Here is a 23753-nt window from a genome sequence, read left to right as displayed (position 1 = left end):
CTTGTCAGGTCCCCCCCCCTCCCAGCTGACATTGTGTAATAAAGCGATTGTGCTCTCTACTGATCTATAATCAAGTCCTGCTTGGTTTTAACACGTTTGATTGTTTTAATTGCACGGTTATTTTTGAGCCCTTAAATTGTTAATCGCTGATCGGAGAAAGCCTATTCTGGGGGGGGGGGGTACTTGGCGGGAAGCGGATCTCAAAGAAATGAATATGGGGGGAAATGGATTTTTCAGACCATGAATCTGTAATAGTTCCTTTTTTGTCTGTGGAACAATCAAGTTCCCAAGCCACAAGGACACCGTCCCGCCCTCTGGGTTGTTAACAGTTTCCTCAGTGGTCACAAAGGCTGGTTTGGTCTGTGCTTCAGATGGAACTCCTCTAGAGTCAGGAGCCGGAGCTGCATCTGGCTCTCATGGCTCTCTGTAATTTTAGAATCTGCCTCCCCCCCTCCCCCCCTTCTCACTTGGCTAACAGCCCCTTAATCGCTGATGCACTCATCTCCACATCAGTGCTAACGTCTAGAGCGGAAATGAAAGTGTTTCGACAAGTGGTGTGGTGTGTGCTGGTGATCAGAGTGCTGGACTGGGATCCAGGACCCCCAGATTCGAATCCCTGCAAGGGTTGCCGGCAGTGTTCCCTATAAGCTCAGTTAGTGTGAGCTAGCTCACAGTTTTTTAGCCTCCAGCTCACAAATTTTCTTGCCGCAGCGGGGGACTCCCGGTTGGTGGCTGGAGTGCGCGCGCGCCGCATGCACATCACCTGGAAGTGACGTGACGATGCCAGGCACGCTGGGGCGGGGCCATGACCATCCGAGGGAAAACCATAGAGCTAGGGGAGGTCTGAGTTAATTTATGAGCTTACTGGGTGATATAGTTGCCAGCCTCCAGGTGTGGCCTGGAGATCTCCCAGAATTCCAACTGGTCTCTAGACTAGTTCCCCTGGACAAAATGGCTGCTTTCAGAGAGGGGACTCTATGGCATTATATCCCGCTGAGAGGGTTGCCAGTTCTGGGTTGAGAAATACCTGAAGATGTAGGGGGTGGAGCCTGGGGAGGGAGGATAAATATTTCAACGGGGTATAATGCCACAGAGTCCACCTTCCAAGGTGACCATTTTCTCCAGGAGAACTGATCTCTGTCACCTGAAGAACATTTGTAATCTCCGGAGATCTCCAGCCACCACCTGGAAGTTGCCGTTCAGCTCTGGCTACAGTTTGGAGGGATGAGAGAGAGAGAGATGTATTTTACCGTTTTGTATAACAGGACCCATTCTACCCACGAGACCCACTCTTTGTGCCACTCACCAGTGACCCTACATGATTGGTCTACAAGTCTCTGCTTAGCAGGGGTCATATCTTAGAAAAAGAGGTGCAGGAGCTCATTAGCATAACTCATTAACATAACTCGTTTGCATATGCCACACCCCCTGATACCACCGGAAGTGTGTCAGAAGGCAACACCCACCACTCAGGCTCCACTGGACTGTTTTGGATTGCTAGCTATGGGGGGGGGGAACATACAGATCTGTCCTCGCAGAGGAGGGAGAGCTTGTACCTGAATAAAACTTGGTCTTAAAGGTGCCGCTGGACTGTCTTGGACCAGGGGAGTTCTGCAACTTACCTGGCTGCTTCTTGCTCTGACTGAGGGCTGCTGGGAGCAGGGGGCGGGGCTTGTTGCATGTGCCCGCCCCCTGGGCTCTTTACTGCCGGAGCTCCGCTCCTGTGCGCTCCTGCAGGAAATGACCCCTGCTGCTTAGTCATCTAACCTCATTGGCCTCGGTAAAGAATGTTTCTCCCTGTCTCAAGGCCAGATCTTGACCCATGCCTTATCTCTGCCACATGTCAGTGGTTTTCAAATGCTTTCTGAGGAATGCTGGAATTCCTTGGAAGACAATCAGGGCTTCCTCCTCTATGAGACGGCGGGAAACAATGAACGGGCTTCCGGGAAAGACAGATCACCCACCTCTTCTCGTCTTCTCTGCAGTAAGCCAACCAGGCGGAGTGTGTTTTAAGGACCGCACTCATTTTGCACAAGTCAGAGGCAAAGCTGATAAGTATGGTGGCCAATGCTCCCTCTAAGCTGTGGAGTCTTGTGAGCCAAAATTCTACTCTGTGAGTTACTGGCATTAAAGTTGTGAGCGAGTGACTTGGCTGCTGCATAAACTAGTTTGCTCTGTAGCCCTTCTTCCTGAGCTAAGACAAAAATGTGTGAGTCGGAGGCTAAAAAACTGTGAGCTAGCTCACACTAACTCAGCTTAGAGGGAACACTGGACTGGCCACTTGGCCCGAATCACCTGTATATCCAAGAATACTTTCCGGGATCTTCTACAGCACAGAGAGCTTTTGCAGCGGATGGGGCAGGAAAAAGGAAAGGGTGCCCTGAAATTTTAAAAAGAACCAAAAAAACCCAAACGAGCAAAACCACCACGTCCAAAGTGACAACTCGATCCATTATTTGTACGATCTGTCAGTTTGCTCTGCTGTGTATTTCCAAATAACTGTGGTTTAATTCAACAGGTGTGTAGGAGAATTAACAAAACTAGGCAGTTTTTCTTCTCTTCGGATTTTCAGGGTAATGAAAGCTTTAAAAAAAAAAAATACTGTTTTGACCAAGCCAGGTAAGACATCTCGATCCTCGCATTATCTTGTGTCAGCTACAACAAATGACCTTTTTCATAACCCCCCCTTTCTCTTGTTCCTTCTTTTGCTGCCATTAATTTGCTGGCCTTTTTGTCATGGTCTTTTTTGTTTGTTTGTGTGTGTGTCAACGTGTGTGACTTTCCCTTGTTTGCAGATACATAACTGAATTTGTGGACCTGGGCAATGTATCAGCCTTACGAACGTTCAGAGTTCTCCGGGCGCTGAAAACAATCTCAGTCATTTCAGGTGAAAACACAATACCCAGTTAAACACTGGGGCTGGTCCTTGCAAAAGCGTATGCGCCATTCCTGGCAGCCAAATGCCCTGTGGGTAGGACATATCGTTAATATTGAGAAGTGCTTGATATGGGAATGGAAAGCGTTGGGAATGGGACCTGTTGGTAGAATACTTCATCTGTTTCTCCCCTTGACCCGAACAGCATCATGCTGTGGGCACCAGTGGCTCTTGGTGGTTCTAAAATTTGGCAACCAATTACCAATGAGCACAGAATCTCACTGGTAAAGTGGTCATGCCGCCATTTTTATGCAATTTGAGAATGTTTCAGTGTTTTTAATTTTGGCCTTTACATTTTTTAAAGTAACGTATGGAAACAAGTAAGATTTAAGGAGAGGGGAAGCATGGGTTGACCTGAAATTTGTCAAAGCTAATCTGGAAACGAGATACAAAATGGCTGCTTGTTACGGATGGGTGACGAAACAGAAGGAATCTGAAGGATTCATCTAGTCCTGCCTTCTTATTATCGTTTGATCGCATTTAAATATGAAATGAATGACTCATTCAAATGTCAAGACAGTTTCTGAAGCAATTTGAGCATTATCTACTAGGAAGGTCTCTAGCAATAACCCAATTCAAAGGAATGGCTGTTCAGCTCTGCTTTCATTTCAGTGGGGTCTGGTGCGGAGGCAGCAGTCCCCAGCACAGTACCATTGGGTGCCAGGCAGTGTTCCCTCTAAGCTGAGTTAGTGCGAGCTAGCTCACAGTTTTTTAGCCTCCAGCTCACACATTTTTGTCTTAGCTCAGGAAGGATGGCTCCAGAACAAACTAATCTATGCAGCGGCCGAATCGCTCGCTCACCACTTTAATACCAGTAGCTTACAAAGTAGAATTTTTTGCTCACAAGACTCCACAGCGTAGACGGAACATGTTCACTGACACCTTTGCTGGAGCCCGCAAAGTGGGTTGTCCCAGGTAGGGCTTTTCCCCAACAAGGCTTCTGATTGGCCACTGGAGAGTTGATTGGCTGTGCAGATTTTTAAAAACATTGCTTGGGCAGTAGCTGTCACCACAGCGGAAGGATCTTCCTTATATGACTAAAGATAAGCTGTGGCAGCCATTTTGTGGCTGCACCTCACCACACTGTCCCAGAATTCCAAAAGTGCCCACAGGCTCAAAAAGGTCAGGGATCCCTGTGCTAGAGAATCTCTCCATAAGGAGAAGAAGAAGAGATTGGATTTATACCCCACCCTTCACTACCCAAAGGTGTCTCAGAGCGGCTTACAAACTCCTTTCCCTTCCCCTCCCCACAACAGACACCCTGTGAGGCAGGTGGGGCTGAGAGAGCTCTGACAGAAACTGCTCTTTTGCAAGAACAGCTCTTATCAGAAGTACGGCTTGCCCAAGGTCATCCAGTCAGGTGCAAGCGGAGGAGTGGGGGAATCAAACCCAGTTCTCCCAGATTAGAGTCCGCACACTTAACCACTACGCCAAACTGGCTCTCCCCATTTCCTTGGCTTTTTGTTCATGTCAATGCATAGAACACCTGATTATGGATGCTGAATTATCTATTGAACTACCTGGGAACAGGCTGCTGGGAAGAGACGCCCTTGGTGTATCTACGGACAGGTCTCATTCAGCTAGGGTTGCCAACTCTAGTTCAGGAAATTCCTGGAGATTCTGGGGTGGAACCTGGGGAGAAAGGGGTTTAGGTAGGGAAGAGACCTCATTGGGGAATAGTGCCATACAACCCACCCTCCAAGACAGTCATTTTGTCCAGGGGAACTGATCTCTGTTGCCTGGCGATGAGTTGTAATAGTGGGGGATTTCCAGGCCCCACCTGGAGGCTGGCAACCCTACCTTTAGCCATAGTGTTTAACGTATCAGACCTGCATGGCAAGGTAGAAAAAGATGGCAAAATGACCCGGTGCATGGCAGTTCCTTCCTGTGGATGATTATCCCGAACAGATGTTGGCAATTACAGGTCAAAAAATAGTCTAAAGAGGCCGCTTTTAAAAAAGAGGGGGGGGGAATCAACATCCATTTAGGAGACGGGGAGAGTTTTTCACTCCATTAGATGGCAAATGTTCACACTGCGGCACTTGAATTGAAACAAAACACCCAAGCGACGGCTCACATTATCTGCTCTCGCGGCGCATTTTCAGGTACAGAATGCTGCGGTTACCGCTGTTGTGTTTTTCAGATGGAAATTGGGACAATGTATGGGCTGCTGGGCGCTTTTACCCCTGAAGTTGATGGCAAAAAAGTAATCCATTTTTAATGGCTCTGGATTTCATTCTTCTCCCCGCACTCCAACTAGTTTAGGGAAGGGCTGTGGCCAGGGGTCATTTCCTGCAGGAGCGCACAGGAGCAGAGCTCCGGCAGTAAGGAGCCCAGGGGGCGGGCACATGCAACAAACCCCACCCTCTGCTCCCAGCAGCCCTCAGTCGGGCCACGAGGAGCAAGAAGCAGACAGGTAAGCTGCAGCGCCCCCCCTCACATCCCACCTTCAGGTACAAGCTCTCCCTCCTCTGTGCGGGCAGATCTGCGCGTCCCTCCCCAAATAGCTAGCAATCCAAAACAGTCCAGTGGAGCCTGAGTGGTGGGTGTTGCCTTCTGACACACTTCCGATATGCAAATAAGTTATTTGCATATTCTAATGTTATGCTAATAAGTTATGCTAATGAGCTCCTGCATCTCTTTTTCTACGAAATGACCCCTGGCTGTGGCTCAGTGGAAGAGCCTCTGCTTGGCACACAGAAGGTCCCAGGTTCAACCCCCACACTTTCCAGGTGAAAGGTGACAGGTGATGTGGAAGACCTCAGCCTGAGGCCCTGGAGAGCTGCTGCCAGTCAGAGTAGACAATACTGACCTGGATGGAATGACGCTCTGATGCAGTATAAGGCAGTTTCGTGGATTCATGTATTAGGGGCAGGGCTGTGGCTCAGTGGCAGAGCATCTGCTTGGCATACGGAAGGTCCCAGGTTCAATCCCCGGCATCTCCAGTTAAAAGGATCAGGGAGTAGGTGATGGGAAATACCTCTGCCTGAGTCCCCGGAGAGCTGCTGCCAGTCTGAGTAGACAATACTGACTCTGATGGACCAAAGGTCTGATTTGGTATAAGACAGCTTCATGTGTTCATGCATGCAGTGAATGGGAGGACCTCGCCTCCCTGCCAGGAATTTATAGTGATTAGTGATTCATATAATTTATAGTGATTTATAGTGATATAGGATTTTCAAGGCTCAGAAGTGGTTTGCCATTGCCTGCCTCTGCGTAGCAACCCTGGACTCCCGTGGTGGTCTCCCATCCAAGTTCTAACCAGGGCCGACCCTGCTTAGCTTAAGAACATAAGAGGCGCCAATGTTGGATCAGGCCAAAGGCCCATCCAGTCCAACACTCTGTGTCTCACAGTGGCCAGAAATACCAGGTGCCATCAGGAGGTCCAGCAGTGGGGCCAGGACATTAGAAGCCCTCCCACTGTTGGCCCCCCCAAGCACCAAGAAGACAGAGCATCACTTGCCCCAGAGTCCCTATCTATACCTTGTGGCTAATAGCCACTGATGAACCTCTGCTCCGTATGCTTATCTAATTCCCTTTTGAAGCCGTCCATGCTTGTAGCCGCCACCACTTCCTGTGGCAGTGAATTCCAGCTTCTGAGATCTGATTGGGCTCATATAAACCATCCAGTCCAGGCTCAGATCTGGTAGCAAATTCTAATTCTGGGGTGGAGGGCAAGGAAAGCAGAGTGACTTCAAGAGGAAAGGTGTGAAATTGTGTTCTTCATACCAGGAAAGCCAACCAGTGACTATGACTGAAGCAGAATTCATATCAAATGAGAGCCAGTTTTGTGTAGTGGTTAGGAGCATGGATTCTAACCTGGGGGAGCTGGCTTTGATTCCCCACGTCTCCCCATGCGGCCAGCTGGGTGACCTTGGGTCAGTCACAGTTCTCTCGGAGCTTTTTATTTATTTATTAGTTGCATTTATATCCTACCCTCCCTGTGAACAGGCTCAGGGCAACTTACATTGGTTGGTACAATGTACCAAGTCCACATAAAACATTTCCTTACAAGAGCAGTCCTCAAGAGAGCTCTCTCAGCCCCACCTACCTCACAAGGGTGTCTGTTGTGGGGAGGGGAAGGGAAAGGAGTTTGTAAGCCGCTCTGAGACACCTTTGGGTAGTGAAGGGCAGGGTATAAATCCAATCTCCTCCTCCTCCTCCTCCTCCTCCTCCTCCTCAAGAGGAGCCGAAAGAGGTGTGGTCAGTCTACTGGGATTTTATAAATGTGATCTTGTCAACCGGGGGAAGAAAACCCTGACAACTGAATATATTCATCAAGACTGCAGTTCACGCTATTGCTAACAATGCCACCTGCTCATTGGAAACCATTTGTATTTCTGTATACACATGCACCTAACACAGGCAGACAGATACCTGGCCATCCAGGGGGGGGGAAATAACCTTGTATAAAAAAAGATCCAGTTAGTCAAGGTGCTAATACCCAGGAGCGAATCACAACCTTCTAAAAAAAAAAACAGGCATGGAAGTATTTGACACCGATTGCCGCTGATTGCCAACATCTGTCACAAAGAGTGATTCTGGTAGTAATAATGCCTTCCATTTCCATGAAAGAGCTGGGGTGGCCGTGAGCATGCTCATTGATTCCTAGTGCTCGATGTTGCTTGCTGCTTCTAAATTCTGTTTTTTTATTAAGTGGCTTCTAACTTGTGTTGGGATGGCAGACAGTGGGCACAGTTCACCGGGTAGCATGCTGACCACTGGAGGTACATGAAAGTACTTCCCCGGAGAGACTCTGCCTGTGGGATTAACTTTGGACAAAGTCCTAATGCGTTTGCCTCTGCTAGCGTTAATGGTTTGATGTGTAGCGTGCTAATCGGGGCACTAAAAGAATGGCTCCCAACTAGTCCGTGATCAACTTTATTGGCCACTGAAACAGCTCACTAGGCGGATACTACCTTGTTTGTTATGGATATCTGAGGGCCAAGCTACACAAGATGTCCAACACGTTTCAGGTCACAGGTGCATGACCGGACTGGAAGTTAGACATACATCGAGGGAACACAGCTTAAAACGTGCTCATTTGCTCAATGCTGCAAAGGAGGATGAAGGAGCTTTCCGTTTCCCTCCCACCCCACTTTTGCCAGCAGGAAGGGATGGGGGGTAGGGTTGCCATCCCTTCGATGGGAGCGGGGGCTCCCCTGATTTCAGGGGCCTCCAATCTGTCACCGGCCAGCTGGCCAGCGGGGAACCCTGACCCCAAAGAGCCCCATCCCACCTGACATGCCTGGCGTGATTGCACTGGGGACGCTCTAGCAGTTGGGCAAAAACTCTATAGTGACCATAGAGGTTTTTTTGCCCAAATGCTAGAGCGTCCTGCCTGACATGCCCTGCACAATAACATCACCTTCGTGGAGGAGACTGGGCCCCCATGCCAGCAGCCAGGTAAGACCTGGCAACTCTAATGGAGGGCTTTTTGGTCTTTTTCTCTTGCTCCAAATGTTCTTTGGGTTGCCAGCTCCAGGATGGAAAGTACCTGGAGATTTTAGGGGTGGAGCCTGAGGAGGGTGGGGTTTGGGGAGGGGAGGGACTTCAGTGCCATAGAATCTGCCTTCTGAGGCTGCCATGTTCTCCAAGTGGACTGATCTCTGTTGCCTGGGGATCAGTTGTAATCCGCAGTCCCATTGATGTCAGCGGGGCTTGCTCCTTCCAAGTAAACAGGCACCGAGGAGCGCTTCTTGCAGCAGCGGCAGCAAGAAGAAGCTTAAAAGTTCCGCGACTCTTGTTTTGCTAATTGGGCAAAGGGGGGGCAAAGGAGGCAAGGGGGGCGAAAGGGGGGCGCTGGTGGCCCCCAATCACTGGCTGGGGGAGGGCAGGATTGTGGTCGTGCTTTGGCCCCAGAGAGGTTTGGAGTGACTTACCCTGCAGTGCGGTGCGGCGTGGCGCGGCTTGCAGTGTGATCTCGGAGGAGCATGGCGGCAGGCGCCCCCTTTTAAGGGGCTGCTCTAGGCCACTGCCTAAAAATTGTCTATGATGGGCCAGACCTGATCCCAGGAGATCTCCAGCTACCACCTGGGGGTTTCTCCCTAGGGCAAGTGGACCTCCTTCGGCAGAAGTAGCTCTTTCTCCAATGGAGGTTGCAACCATAAGAGGAAGACTTCTTAGGCTGGAAGGGTACTTAAACCTTAGTTGAATGGAGTGGTGGGATAGGTACCAATGGAGCCATCAGAGTAAGGCTCCTTAGCCTGTAAGTAGACCTCAAACTTTGTTGAGCAGAGAGGCTGGGTACAAGTTGCTGTCTGCCCTCACAGAGACATTCATGCCTCCGTTCCCCAACTTCGACATTTTAAGCTATTTCCCCATAAACAATTATATGTACTAGGCTAAGTCCCCCCCGGGGGGCAGGGAAACCCCTGCCCCAGAGGCCCGTTACCTGCCGCTGGCGGATTGGACCCCGGGGGGAACCCCACCCCCAAAGCACACGACGTACCCGTTGCCCGGAGGTGACGTGATCGCATCAGGTGCGTTGGGGGCGAGGCCACGGTCATCCAAGGGAAAACTCTATGGCTTTCCCTCGGATGGTCATGGCCTCACCCCCAGTGTGCCCGGCGTGGTCGTGTCACTTCCGGGTGATGGGGTTGCGGCGCAAGCGCGCACTCCCGGAGCGTGCTGGAGTCCTCCGCTCCAGCGCCGATCCGACTTGGCAACCCTAATATGTACAAATCTGACTATGGACCCCTTCTCCCCCTCTTGAGTAAGCGGGCAAACTCCTGGTAATCGTGGCGGGCAGACTCCTGGTAATCCTTTTTGAAGCCCACCAGTGCTCATCTGGTCCACCAGCAGAAGCAGGCTGGTGATGATCTTTGTCACCACGTGATGATGTCACTTCCGGCGCAACCTGGAAGTGCCAGCCTTGCACTGGGATGGCACTCTAGCACTCACCCAGAAACTCTGTGGAAACCACAGAGTTTTGCAGTGAGTGCTAGCGTGTTACCTTGGTGCGAGGCTGGTACTTCCATTTACCAGAAGTGATGTCATTGCACAGCGATGAAGTTTGCCACCCCTCGGCAGTAAGTGCCTGCCCCATCTCCTGCCGGTTGCTTCTAACAGCCTCGCCTCGTGAGTCCTGCATCCTCCAGGCAGGAAATCCTGGAGAACCAAGGTAGAAATGGAACAGTTAAAGAGTCCATGACTTAGTTATGTCCTTCTCCTCTTTATCCTGAGAGCCCAAGAGATGTTTAGGCCTGCCCAAAGGTTTTGGTTCATATTCAGTGAGATTCCCCCCCCCTCCAAACAGCGGGGTGTTATTCTCTATCACGATCTGCTTTTTAGACATCTCTGTTTTAAAAGCACCAGGTGGTCTGAACATCCGATGTTCCAAGTCACACAAATCCAGAGCAACTGTTGGGGGAACAGAAGCAGTTATATGGTTATATGGTTCGTTATATCTTGGCGTATGTTGTTTTTTTTTTTAGGTGAAAGGGTAGGTTTTGAGGAATTCAGAAAGTTCTCCAGGAATCCTTCACTGTACTTTCTTCACGCACACACAAAAAAATTCCTTCTGCTGTTTGCTGCTGCTTGTTTGGCTTTCTTTCAGTGCCATTTCCTTTCTTGGAAAGCTCTCAGCCACTCAGGGATCCCATAGTAAGTGAGATATGTCATCAAAGTGCCATGTCCAGGGCTGTTTTTAGGCAGGAACGCACAGGAATGGAGTTCCAGCTGGCTTCAGAGTTGGCCACGCCCACTACAGCCAAAACCTCTGCGTGCCTGGCTACAGAGGGAAGGCCTGGAGAGCAAACCCCCCCCTCGCCGACTCCGAGGCGAGTGGGCTGGGTGGGCTGGAAGGATCGGGGAGGGCCGGCTTGCACGGGCTCCCCACAGCCGCGGGGCACCCGGGCAAGGTATGGGGGAAGGTATGAAGGTGTGGCCTAATATGCTAATGTGTTTCTGCTGTTGGGTGTGGCCTATTATGCTAATGAGTTCCTGCTGGGCTTTTTCTACAAAAGCCCTGCATGTGGCCATTCGGATCTAGCTGTATAGTCTTGTCACAAAAGCAATTCCGAGGGAGGTAAAGATGAGCAAACACGATGCAGCAGGGTTTTTGTGTGTGTATGTGTGTGTTTTTAATGGGAGGGTCACAATGGTTGTGAAACACACCTTCCTCCCTTTAGGTTAAGTCCGGGTTATAATATCTACGGCCCTCAGGGGTTTTTTTGTGGAAAAAGCCCAGCAGGAACTCATTAGCATAATAGGCCACACCCACAGCAGAAACTCATTAGCATATTAGGCCACACCCCTGACAGCACAGCTCATTGGCATATTAGGCCACACCCCCGTGTTACCAGAAGTGTGCTCATCCAGCCACACCCACCTCTTGCTTCTTATTCTGTTTACCTTGTTTGTTGCCAAAACCCAGGGCTGTTTTGTAGCAGGAACTCCTTTGCATGTTGGGCCACACACCCCTAATGTAGCCAATCCTAATGAGTTTCTGCTGTTGGGTGTGGCCTATTATGCTAATGAGTTCCTGCTGGGTGTGGCCAACTTGGAAGCCAGCCGGAACTCCGTTCCTGTGCGTTCCTGCCCAAAAATAGCCCAGACGGCCCTTATCGCCTTAATATCTGGAATGCTATTGAGATCTAATAGGTAAAGAATTAGGGGTGGAAAATTTTACAGGAACTACTTGGCAAAGGTAGAAATGGAGCAATGGAAGAGAGGCCCATGACTTATGTATGTAATTCTTCTCTTTATACTGAGAGCCCAAGAGCTGTTTTAGGCATGGCCAAAACCCTGCCCCAAAAGTTCAGTAAAAAACCAACCCGTTGGCCTCCATAGGTCTCCTCCTCCAGGTCTAATAAGAGGACTTGATAGGGATGCCAGCCTCCAGGTGGGACCTGGGGATCACTCAGAATTACAGCTCATCTCCAGACTACAGAGATCGGTGCCTCTGGAGAAAAGGGATGCTTTGGAGGGTGGACCCCACTGAGGTCCCTGTCCTCCCCAGGCTCCCCCCCCAAATCTACAGAAGTTCCCCAACCTGGAGCTGACAACCCAACCTCCCCACTCCCCTGATGGTGACCAGAGGGGACCTGTTCACAGTTTGGAGGTCACCACCTACCTCACAGAGTGTCTGTTGTGGGGAGGGGAAGGGGAAGGTGTTTGTAAGCTTTTCTGAGACACCTTTGGGTAGTGAAGGGCGGGGTATAAATCCAGTCTCTTCTCTTCTTCTCTTCAACGCTTGAATGGCAGGAGTTAAAGGGATGCAGCTCAGTAAACAGTCCAGCCTGTTAAGCTCCGATATCGTTGCTCTCTATTGGCGTCCTATCGACGAGAGATTGAAACGCAGCTGAATTTCAGCTGCATCTTGGCCATTTTGAAACATCTAAGTTTAAGCAGGGCCAAAGCCCCCGGATTAAATCTCGTCACACCCCTGCTCCCCACCCCGTCCAACAACCCTCAATGACCATTCAAGATGCCATTTAGGGTTGCCAAGTTGTTGTTGTTGTTGTTGTTTTAAAAAACCCTGTTGGGCTCCTATGATTTAAGACATTTAACTGGCTGAAGCTTCACCTGTGCACACCTGAACATCCATAAAGCTGCCTTACACTGAGTCAGACCCTTGAGCCATGAAGGCCAGTACTGTGTACTCAGACAGGCTGCGGCTTTCTGGGATCTCAGGCTGAGGTCTTTCCCATCCAGTGTTCCCTCTAAGCTGAGTTAGTGTAAGCTAGCTCATAGTTTTTCAGCCTCTGGCTCACACATTTTTGTCTTAGCTCAGGAAGGATGGCTGCGGAACAAACTAATTTATGGAGTAGCCGTATCGCTCGCTCACCACTTTAATGCCAGTAGCTCACAAGTTACAATTTTTGCTCACAAGACTCCACAGCTTAGAGGGAGCATTGTTCCCATCCCCCTGTTGCCTGGTCTTTTGTAACTGGTGATGCCGGGGGATCGAACCTGGGACCTTCTGCATGCCAAGCAGATGCTCGACCACCAGGGCTTTTTTTTCTGAGGGAGCATGCCGGAATGGAGTTCCGGAACCTCTTCGACAAAATTCTTTCAACATTGTTTAAAAGTTGGTGAGTTTTCAGTGTACAGACTGAAAACTTCCTTTCCCTCTTGAGCATTCTGGCACCACTTTTCCAAAACACACACACACCCTGTCTACCACTGAGCCACAGCCCCTTCCCCTGCCTAGCTTGTATGCCACAGGAGGTAACGAAAGGCAGAGGAGCTGGGCCAGTAACAAATCTGGCAACCCGAGGCACGATCAAGCATTGTTTAAGCACTTTTGGGGAGGTATTTTTGCATTTTTTGGTGTGTGTGTCTGTGCCTGGAAGTCATGGTAACCTCTGGCGACTCCTACTGGGTCCTGGAGGACATTCAGAGAAGTGGCTTGATAGCCTGCCTCCGCCTCCCAGCCCTGGTATTCCTTGGAGGTCTCCCATCCAAATACTTGCCAGGGTCGGCCCTGCTTGGCTTCCGAGATCTGACACAAGCGGGCTTGCCTGGCCTATCCAGATCAGGGCAAGCTGTGTTTAAGTACTTTTGGACCTCACGGATTCCAGTGAGTGTGCGGTTTAAGCATACATCTAGGTCATTCTCCTGGCTCCGATAAGATTTGGTTGTGTGCAGAAATTAAATGTGGCTTGAAGCCTACCCATCTCCCATAACCCTGGTATATGGAGAAACAAAACAAAAACAGGAACACATATGAAGTTCCCTTACACATCGGGTTGCCAGCTCTGGGTTGGGAGATACCTGGAGACTTTGGGGGTGGAGCCAGAGGAGGGCGGTGTTTGGGGAGGGGAGGGACTTTGAGTGGGGCCATAATGCCACCTTCCAGAGTGGCCGTTTCCTCCAGAGGAACTGATCTCTGTCACATGTCAATCAGTTGAAAAGAAGAAGAGAAGAGATTGGATTGATACCCCTGCCCTTCACTCGGAGTCTCAGAGCAGCTTACAAACTCCTTTCCCTTTCCGTCTCTTCTTCTCTCTGGGCCCATGCCGTGTGTCTGCCCCAGTATTACTTCTATTACTTCTATACCCTCTTGGAATCCCAGGCGATCTCCGGCTGCTACCTGAAGGGTATCCAATATAATAGTGAGACACACAGTATATACGTAAATGCAAAGAAACTGACCGTGCAAGGCATCAATGACAATTCCAAAAACCAGTCAATCAATAATTAAAGAATAACTCGTTTATAGATAAATAAGTAAACCATTTATACCGTTTCCAATTATACAGTGAATCTTTTTGCCTAGGATTTGGAAATTGTATAAATGGCTTGCTTATTTGTCTTGAGTTATTATTATCGATCGATCTGTGAAATCGCCCTTGACGCCATGCGCAGTTGATTTCTTTGTGTTTCCTACCTAAAAGTTGGCAACCTTGCTTACACAGAGTCTATCAAGTGAGAGCCAGTTTGGTGTAGTGGTTAAGTGCGCGGACTCTAATCTGGGAGAACCGGGCCAAAGGGGTGGATCGGGGACGGGTGTGTGACGCTTCCCAGATGTTGCAGTATGATCGCGCCCGCTTGATGCACCCCTGATCCGTCCCTCTTGCGGGGCAAATCCTCCCGTGTGACCGGGGCCTCAGGCCCTGGTCACACGGAGCATTTGCCCCGCTGAAGGCACGGGAGTCCCACAGAATATCCAGGTGCGATCACACGGGAACATCTAGGAGGCGTAGCACTCTCGTGGCGAACCCGTGGCAACCCGCCAAAGCCGCGTGGTAAAAACCCACCTCACCGTATGTAGTGGCAAACGCTTTGCCACGGGCCGCCTATGGGAGCCTCCCGTCGCGTGAGTGCACCGGTGCGCGTCTTCCTCCCCCGTCATCCTCTTTGCTGCGGGGAAGCTGCTGTCGCGTCTGATTGCATAATGGCGCATCAGACTGCGATGGCGCAAATAGCCGTGCTTCCCCCTGCGTTTTCCATCATGTCTGACCGGGGCCATTATTTAGTTATAATACTTATATCCCACTTTTCTCCCATGCAAACCAGGTAAAGTTTTGTTTGATAAGCTTCGGCTTGGAAATGGAGATGAGCACCGCAACCCTAGAGTCGGACTCAGCTGGCTTTCAAGCAAGGGAACCTTTACCTTTACCTAAGCTGCATAGAAACCAGGGCCATTGCTGGGGTGAGGCTCATAAGTACACTGCCGAATTGATCCCCCCCCCTTTTCAAGAAGAAGCTTTCAAATTTATGACATACAAGAAAGACAGTTTCGGTCATGCTTTTAGAATGACAGCATTTCCATTTTGTTTTGTTTTTAAATCAGTGGTGAACAGGCTTACCCCTAAAGTGGTGGAGAGCTCATTTTATTTCCCTTGTGACTGTTGGTGTCCCTAAAAAGGCTAGGGGTGCCAACTTCCAGGTTGTAGCTGGAGATCTCCCAGGTGTGCAACTGATCTCCAGGCGGCAGAGATCAGTCCCCCTGGAGAAAATGGCTGCTTTGGAAAGTGGACTCAATGGCATTGTACATAAGAACATAAGAACATAAGAGACGCCAATGTTGGATCAGGCCAAAGGCCCATCCAGTCCAACACTCTGTGTCACACAGTGGCCAAAAATACCAGGTGCCATCAGGAGGCCCAGCAGTGGGGCTAGGACATTAGAATCCCTCCCACTGTTGACCCCCCCAAGCACCAAGATGACTCCAGCTTCCCTCAGCCGCCGCATCCCCGGAAGAGAAGGCCGCCGCCTGCCCCGCTAGAGCTCGCCCGGCCGAACTGCTTTGGAAGGTGTGCCGGGATGGGGGGGGAAGAGTAGCGAGGGCCCGGGGGGGTAGGGAGAGAGAGCAGCGCCGACTTACTCACCTACTCCTGCTGCTTCCTCCCCCCCCGCGAGTATCGCGGGTCCCCCTCTTGTGCTTATCTAATTCCCTTTTGAAGCCGTCCATGCTTGTAGCCGCCACCACTTCCTGTGGCAGTGAATTCCAAGTATTAATCACTCTTTGGGTGACGAAGGACTTCCTTTTATCCGTTCTAACCCGACCGCTCAGCAATTTCATGGAGTGCTCACGAGTTCCTCACTGAAGTCCCTCCCTTTCCAAGCCCCGCCCTCCTCAGGCTCCTCCCCCAAGTCTCCGGGTATTTCCCAACCCGGAGCTGGCAACCCGAGCAAAGGCACAGACACACATGCTCATACCTCCGCCCCCTGATCTTCGCAATCCCAAGCAGGCAGGGAAAACAAGATGCGGACTTCGCAGGGAGCTACTTTTCCTCGTCAGGCCACGCAAGATACGGTTCTGGCAGTATCAGCTCGCATTCTGTATATGGGGGGTGGGGGAGAAGGACCAAAACGAAATGTTCTGATGGATGAGAAGATTATATATGGGGGGGAAAAATCCAACACAGAGAGGATTATCTTTCTATTTAAAACCATAATAACTGGACGAATATAAAACACCCTTTGAAAAACTGACCTTAAAAAATTAGCAATATTAGGGGGCGCATCGATGCGGTCGAGCCATTGTTTTCGGAAGCGAAAATAAAAAAATTGTTTAACATCCCCGTTATTTATTTATTTATTTTTTAACTCCGTTTTGTGAAGGACGGGATGGGTTTTTAATCCCTGCCTGATTACAAAGCAGCTTCAGCGGCCGTGTTGCGCGGCTGCAATGATTGCTTGCAACCGACGATAAGAGATCTGGCATATTAATACGGTGATAGAAGTAATACCAGGACTGACACACTGCATGCGCCCAGAGAGCATCTGGCAAGTCCCTTTCATGTCGCTTGCTGACAAGGAAAAAAAGAGTTGTGCTTTAGAAGAATTCCCCCTGTGATATCCATATCTAAACAGTTTAAAAAAGAGAGAAGAGGACAAAATAAACAAGTGTGTTCATGTAAGTTAGTGTAGGAAATAGGCTAGTCCAAGGTATTCATACACTTTAGGGTAGATCTAGACTTTGGCTGATTTTTGGTGTGGTATGTTTTGGGAGAATAATGTATGGCTTTTGCGATGCTGCGGTGGCTCAAGTGGTTAAGACGCTGAACTGCAGGCTGTGGAAAGTCAGTAGTTCAGCAGTTCGAGACCCGGGTGCCGCATGATGGAGTGACGTCATCACGCTGGGCACGTTGCGAGGGGGACGCTCTAGCACTCGGCCTAAAAACTCTACGGTACCATAGAGTTTCTGCCTGAACGCCAGGGATATTTTTGGGCAGGAACGCACAGGAACGGAGTTCCGGCTGGCTCCAGAGTTGGCCACACCCAGCAGGAACTCATTAGCATAATAGGACACACCCAACAGCAGAAACTCATTAGAATTGGCTACATTAGGGGTGTGTGGCCTAACATGCAAAGGAGTTCCTGTTACAAAAAAAGCCCTGGGTTTTGACAACAAACAAGGTAAACAGAATAACAAGCAAAAGATGGGTGTGGCTGGATGGCCACACTTCTGGTAACATGGGGGTGCGGCCTAATGTGCTAATGAGCTGTGCTGTCAGGGGTGTGGCCTAATGCGCTAATGAGTTTCTACTGTTGGGTGTGGCCTATTATGCTAATGAGTTCCTGCTGGGCTTTTTCTACAAAAAGAGCCCTGCTGAATGCTAGAGTGTCCCTGTGGCAACATGCCTAGCGCGATGACGTCTCTTCTGGGCGACATCATCACGCCGTGCGCCGGAAGATCCCTCAATGGAAGCTCCATCCCCCTTGCCAGCAGCAGGTAGGGACCGGGCAATGCTATGTCATCCATCAGAGAGGCCTTGAATTCCAGAACATCCACCTATTACAAGCCAGAAGAGCCAGTGTGCCAGAAGACCCTCCCCCCATCCCAATCTCTCTGTTGCTCTCCCTCCCTTCCTGGCTCAGCCTTTTCAAAAAAGGAACGGCGCTTTGAATATTTTTAAGAGGCAGGGGATCCATAAATGTTAAGTGAAACATTTATGCCAATTTTATGCACTTACCGATTTCTGTCTAAAAAATTTTTTTTTTCATTAGGTGAGTGCGAGAAGGTCTTTATTTCTGACCTTGCACTGCCATAGCTAATGCGCAATCCCTGGAGACATCTGAACGCATCCGCCTCGGATGGGCGAAGGGATGTGCTGCTATATTTGTGCTTCTTCAGTACCATTATTTAAGAGAGAGTCATACCGCAGTCTTGAGGAGGGAACATGTGGACAAGTACAGGGCCAAGGAAACCTGAATGACACCAGTGTTTAGCCAATGGCAACAGAGGATGCTAATCTGGATGTGGCATGGCACCTGCTGACCCCTTTCCCGGTGCCCACCAAGAGATTTTAGAAAGTGGGCGGGGCCAGGAGGGGCTATTGGCCACTTGAGATTTGATTGGCAGTGCAGGTTTTTAACAATGTTGCTTTGGCGGCGGCAGCTACCACCACAACGCCAGGATCTGCAGAGTATAACTAAAAGTAACCTTCAGCAGCTGTTTGTTGGCTGGCTTCCCCTTCTGCAGTGGCCATTTTGTGGCATCCATTTTGTGGCTGTGCCCACCATGTTGTGTCAGAATTCCAGAGGTGCCCACTGGGCTTAAAACGGTTTGGGGAACCCCCCACACTCTGGCTGTTCTGTTCTCATTCTGTTAAAAACCATCAGAAGGCTGGTGTTGGGGGATTCTCTTAAAATGGACTTCCAGTGAAATCCCCGCTCCCCCCTTTCTCCGAGATCTATCTGGTAGAGAAAAAAATCACTTCAAGGCTTTCCCTCAAGCAAAGTAGGCAGTTTTATTTAAGAACGAATTCGTTCTGACAACAGCTCGCTCAACAGCAAGCTGGCCTCCTGAGCAGATACAGAGTTCATCCTTTATAGGAAAATACAAAACAGGGAGGACGGGCCCCAGTAACTCAAGTAAAGGTAAAGGTTTCCCTTGCTCGAAAGCCAGTCGAATCTGGCTCTAGGGGGCAGTGCTCATCTCCGTTTCCAAGCCGAAGAGCCAGCGCTGTCTGAAGACTTCTCCATGGTCATGTGGCCGGCATGACTAAACCTCGATGCGCATGGAACGCTGTTACCTTCCCACCGAAGCGGTACCTATTTATCTACTCGCAACTTCTTGCTTTCGAACTGCTAGGTTGGCAGGAGCTGCGGCCAGAGACGGGAGCTCACTCCGTCACGCGGTACTAGGGTCTCGAACTGTCGAACTACAGACCTTCCTGTCTGCAGCTCAGCATCTTAACCTCTAATCCCATTCTCAGACATAATTCGGTTCACCCCGTTTACAGAACCTTTTCAAATTCCGGGGAAGGGCGAAAAGGGAAAACAATCCTTCTACAACTTGAAAAGGAGATAAGGGAGTTGTTCCACTGTGACCACGAAAAAGTTGTCTAAAGTTCAGGGGAGTTAATTAACAGATCTTGGGTAAAGGTGAGAGAAGGCACAGATACATCATAAAGTACAGAAAGCTAATTCAGAATGCAATCAGTCTCATGCTCAGTAATCAAAACTATGTGAGGATGTTGGATCCTTACCATTTTAATAACGAACCAAATTTCTCTAATGGCGGCTTTATAGTCGGGCCTTGTGTCTTTGAGCATCCATGAGCACACTCCCTTAAGACAGAGGTCTTTAGATTCCCCCCTTCCTGAATTCCATTCTGTTGGGTTTTACTGCAATGTATCTCATGGCAGTTTCACAGCACTTTTGCAGCAGGACAAGTCATCAAGAGACAGACTGCTTTCAGGTGTAACCAGTTTGCTGCTTTCACATAAAGGATGCTGGAGGAGCTAGACCTAGGGTTGCCAACCTCCATGTGGCACCTGGAGATCCCCCACTATTACAGTTGATTCCCAGAAACGATCTTGGTGGTGGAAAGGGCCATCAAGTCACACCTGCTAGGGTTGCCACCCCCCAGGTCATCAAGTCACACCTGCTAGGGTTGCCACCCCCCCAGGTGGCACCTGGAAATCTTCTGCTATTACAGTTGGTCTCCAGATGACCTTGATCAGCTCCCCTGGAGAAAATAGCTGCTTTGGAGGGTCGGCTGTACGGTGTCATACCCTGCTGAGGTTCCTCTCATCTCCAAATCACACCCTTCCCAGGTTCAGCTCCCAAAATCTCTAGGTATTTCCCAACCCAGAGCTGGCAACCATAGGTAGACCCAAAAAGGAGAAGCTGGAAAATAGAGATATGATCTTGTACTTTCCACAGTCTCAGTTTTCTTCTAAGCATTTGGTAAATCAGTAGCCCCTCGTTAAGTAAAGAAAGTCTTTCTGGTATGTAGAAGGTCCAAGGTTCAGTCCTTGGCATTTCCAGTGAAAAGGATCAGGCAGTAGGTGATGTGAAAGACCTGTGCCCGAGACCCTGGAGAGCCGCTGCCGGCCTGAATAGACAAGACCGGCTTTGATGGACCAAGGTTCTGGTTCAGTAGAAGGCAGCGTCTTGTGTTGTGCAGTTCTCTGAGCCCTTTTCGCTCCAATTAGCCCGCTGAGAAACCTGGACACACTGACTGTGGAATCCTTGCATGTTTCTCACACAGGCCGGGGAGCACGCTGCCCAGTCCGATCCTCATCCCACACAAACAGATCATGCTCCTCAAATATAACTCACATTCTCCTTGCAGGGAAGGGGCCATCACTGAATGGTAGAACACATGCTTTCTATAAAGAGGAATCCAGGTTCAGTCCCTGGCAATGTTCCCTTTAAGCTGTGGAGTCTTGTGAGCAAAAATTCTACTTTGTGAGCTACTAGCATTAAAGTTGTGAATGAGTGATTTGGCTGCTGCATAAATCAGTTTGCTCTGGAGCCATCCTTCCTGAGCCAAGACAAAAATGTGTGAGCCAGAGGCTCAAAAACTGTGAGCTAGCTCACACTAACTCAGCTTAGAGGGAATACTGGTCCCTGGCATCTCTAGTTAAAAAATCACAGTTGGCAAGTGTGGATAAAGACTTTTTCCTGCTTGAGACCCTGGAGAATCACTGCCAGTCAAGTAGATGCCGATCAAGAGACGGGCCAGAGGTCTGATTTTGTACAGAGGGATGCTCCAAGGAATTGCTGCTGCTATCTGTAATGGCTTGGATCCGGTGGTAATTTCCACTGATGGCGGCGATTTCCATCAATGGAGTGGGACCTCCCCTCCCTTCCTGCTGCAGCCTATAATGCTCCTTCTGAGGAAAATTGGACCTGATGGAAGACTTTTGGGGTGGGAGATGGGGACCTGCCTGTCTGACCTTCCCCGCCTCATGATGTCATGCTTGGAACCAATCAGAAGTGATGTCAACGCTTCAGGGCAATGTTCCAGCATGTGCCCGAAACTCTATGGTTACCATAGAGTTTCAGGCAAATGCTGAAGTGTCATCCTGACCCAATGATGTCACGTCTGATTTGTGCTGGAAGTGATGTTGCAATGCACCTTCAAAGTGAGAGACCTAGGGGACACCGAGGAAAAACATGAGGAAGAGTCTTAGGTTTGTAGCGGGAGGGGGGGGAATTGGTGAAAATCTCCCCCTCCCCATTCCATTAGCAGAAATTGTCTGCTGGATCCTAGCCCACGGGGTCAAGTTTTGCTTTGTTTCTAAAGTAGCTCAGCTGCCTCTGACATATAAAAAATAGGCTCTTAGCAAATGTCAAGGGCCAGGACTCTCTTCCTGCCAAGTGCTTAAATACGAGGACAAAAGCACAATTTTGCACAGCACAAAGTTTGATGGATTTCAGAAACCTGAACCCAGTCTTTTGGAAAAACCCGGTGTCCTAAGTCAGAAGTTTCTGAGATTCAAATGACAAGGTTAGAGACAAGGAAACTGAACATTGCATATTGTGACACCAAATCCTAACATTCACACTCCTGTGCCCAGTGGGAAATTAATCTAAAATACAGAAGTTTTAAAATGTGGGTTTCTTGTTCCCTCCCTTACCTTTAGTTTCAAACATGTAATTCATGTTCTGTGTCCCAACATTAACATACAATATGAATGTCAGTTATACATACAAGCACACACACACATTTACACTATGTCTTGTAGTCTTGGTACAAACCTGGTGTAGAGTTCTTTACTAAAATGTTCTATGTAAGAACAAATGAACTTCAATATACATATATGGTTAGGCAGGGGTCATTTCATAGAAAAAGAGCTAGGGGAACTCATTAGCATAACTCATTAGCATATGCCACACCCCCTGGCATCAGGGGCTCGGCGGTGGACCTGCAAGGCCAGCGGGAGTGCGAGGAAGCCCCGCCAAGGCCCTCCCTGGCCCCAGGCAGGCAGGGGTGGGGAGAGGCGGGGAGGAAGCAACTTACCCTCCCTCTTCTCCTGCTTCCTCCTGGCTGAATGAGGGCTGGAAGTGGGGTGGCTGGAAGCAGGGGGCGGGGCTTCGTCATGTGCCCCGCCCCCTGCACCTCACCCGTTCCCCCCTGAAATGACCTCTGTGGTTAGGAATACCTTATTAGGTAATATGTATTACACATACAGAATGGCTGATTTTGCACAAGGAGCTGCACCGAAGCCGCGCGGCCGCATTTATCACTCGAAGCCGCATTTCCCACCCGCGCGGCCGCATTTCCCACCCGCGCGGCCACATTTCCCACTCGAAGCCGCGCGGCCGCATTTTGACCCGCGGCTTTGCCCAATTTTCCCCGCAGTTTTGTGATCCTGTTTTTTGAGGATTAGGAAACCACAGGGAAAATCGGGCGAAGCCGCGGGTCAAAATATGGCTGCGCGGCTTCGAGTGGGAAATTGACCAATGGAAACGATGCAAAGAGAGGCGCGACGTCGGTGCAGCTCCTTGTGCGAAATCAGCCAATGAGTCATTGGGCTTTTCCACATTATTGGGGGGTGTTCTGTTCTGCATGTGTTTTGCTCCCTCTAGTGGTCAAGACAATATGACATTGGGTTATGTCTGGCATATCTCCCTGCCGATTTGTATGCTGAACATAAACCAATGTAATATTGAATCCACCACCAGAGGGAGTAAAACACAAATGGAACAGATTTCCCCCCCCCCCGAAGAAATAGGAACTTATAAGGGAGGAAAAGGAGAATGTGGAAAAGCCTCTTCTTTGTCGCCTCCCACTTTATCATCATCATCATCTTCACAACAGTTTTTACCCCACCTGTTTGCCCTGTAGGGCCACTAAGGCAGCTAAATTCAGACACACAAACTGAACGCTCATCTTAAAAGCCATTAAAGCCAACAAAGAAATATGGCATTAAAGCACGTTAAAACCAGAGCTTAAAACAAGTACAAAAGATAAAATCAGCAGTTAACGATGTTTAAAGTGTTGCCGAAGGCTTTCACGGCCGGAGTTCATTAGCTGTTGTAGATTTTTCCGGGCTGTATGGCCGAGGTCTCGGCATTGTAGGATCTGACGTCAGGTACTGCAATGCCAAGACCATGACCATACAGCCCGGGAAATCTACAACTAATATTTAAAGTGTTTCATCTAGTTTTGACCTTGGTCTACCTTAAAGCCCCTTATCAGCTACCAAATGCTTAAGGACTGGATACTGAGCACGCCATCTTTAAAAGAGGGTTGCAAGCAATGTTCCCTCTGAGCTGGGGAGTCTTGTGAGGAAAAATTCTGCTTTGTGAGCGACTGGCATTAAAGCTGTGAGGGAGCGATTTGGCTGCTGCATGAATTAGTTTGCTCTGGAGCCATCCTTCCTGAGCGGAGACAAAAAATTGTGAGCTGGAGGCTAGAAAGCTGTGAGCTGGCTCACTCTCACTCAGCTTAGAGGGAACACTGGTTACAAGCCATGCTCCCCCCCCCAGCATTAACAGCTAACATCCCATTGATTAAAACAGATCTGAATCTCATCCATTAGGAAGAAGCATGTGTCTATATAAAGAAGACGAAATTTCGCTTGTCTTACTGAATTCCCCTCCCTTGCCCTGAAATGTCTACCAACAGTTTTGCTTGAACAGGGCCTTCCAGTGACACATGAGGCAAAACTTTGCAGGAATG

General features: G+C 49.5%; 1 protein-coding gene across 1 annotated transcript in view; it reads left to right on the top strand.

Moving 5' to 3' along the window:
• LOC107111187 (sodium channel protein type 5 subunit alpha-like) overlaps positions 1-23753 on the top strand; it is a gene marked incomplete at both ends in the record, with an annotated part of 379380 nt that overhangs the window by 30282 nt on the left and 325345 nt on the right. The window contains one exon of the mRNA XM_015412116.1: positions 2796-2887. Coding sequence (XP_015267602.1) covers positions 2796-2887 — 92 coding nt within the window. The remainder of the gene's footprint in view (positions 1-2795; positions 2888-23753) is intronic.

Source organism: Gekko japonicus, unplaced genomic scaffold (genome assembly GCF_001447785.1).
Source record: "Gekko japonicus isolate JY-2015 unplaced genomic scaffold, Gekko_japonicus_V1.1 scaffold1755, whole genome shotgun sequence".
Lineage (NCBI taxonomy): Eukaryota > Metazoa > Chordata > Lepidosauria > Squamata > Gekkonidae > Gekko > Gekko japonicus.
Note: the sequence above shows the minus strand (reverse complement) of the source record. Positions and strands in the feature narration are given on the sequence as shown.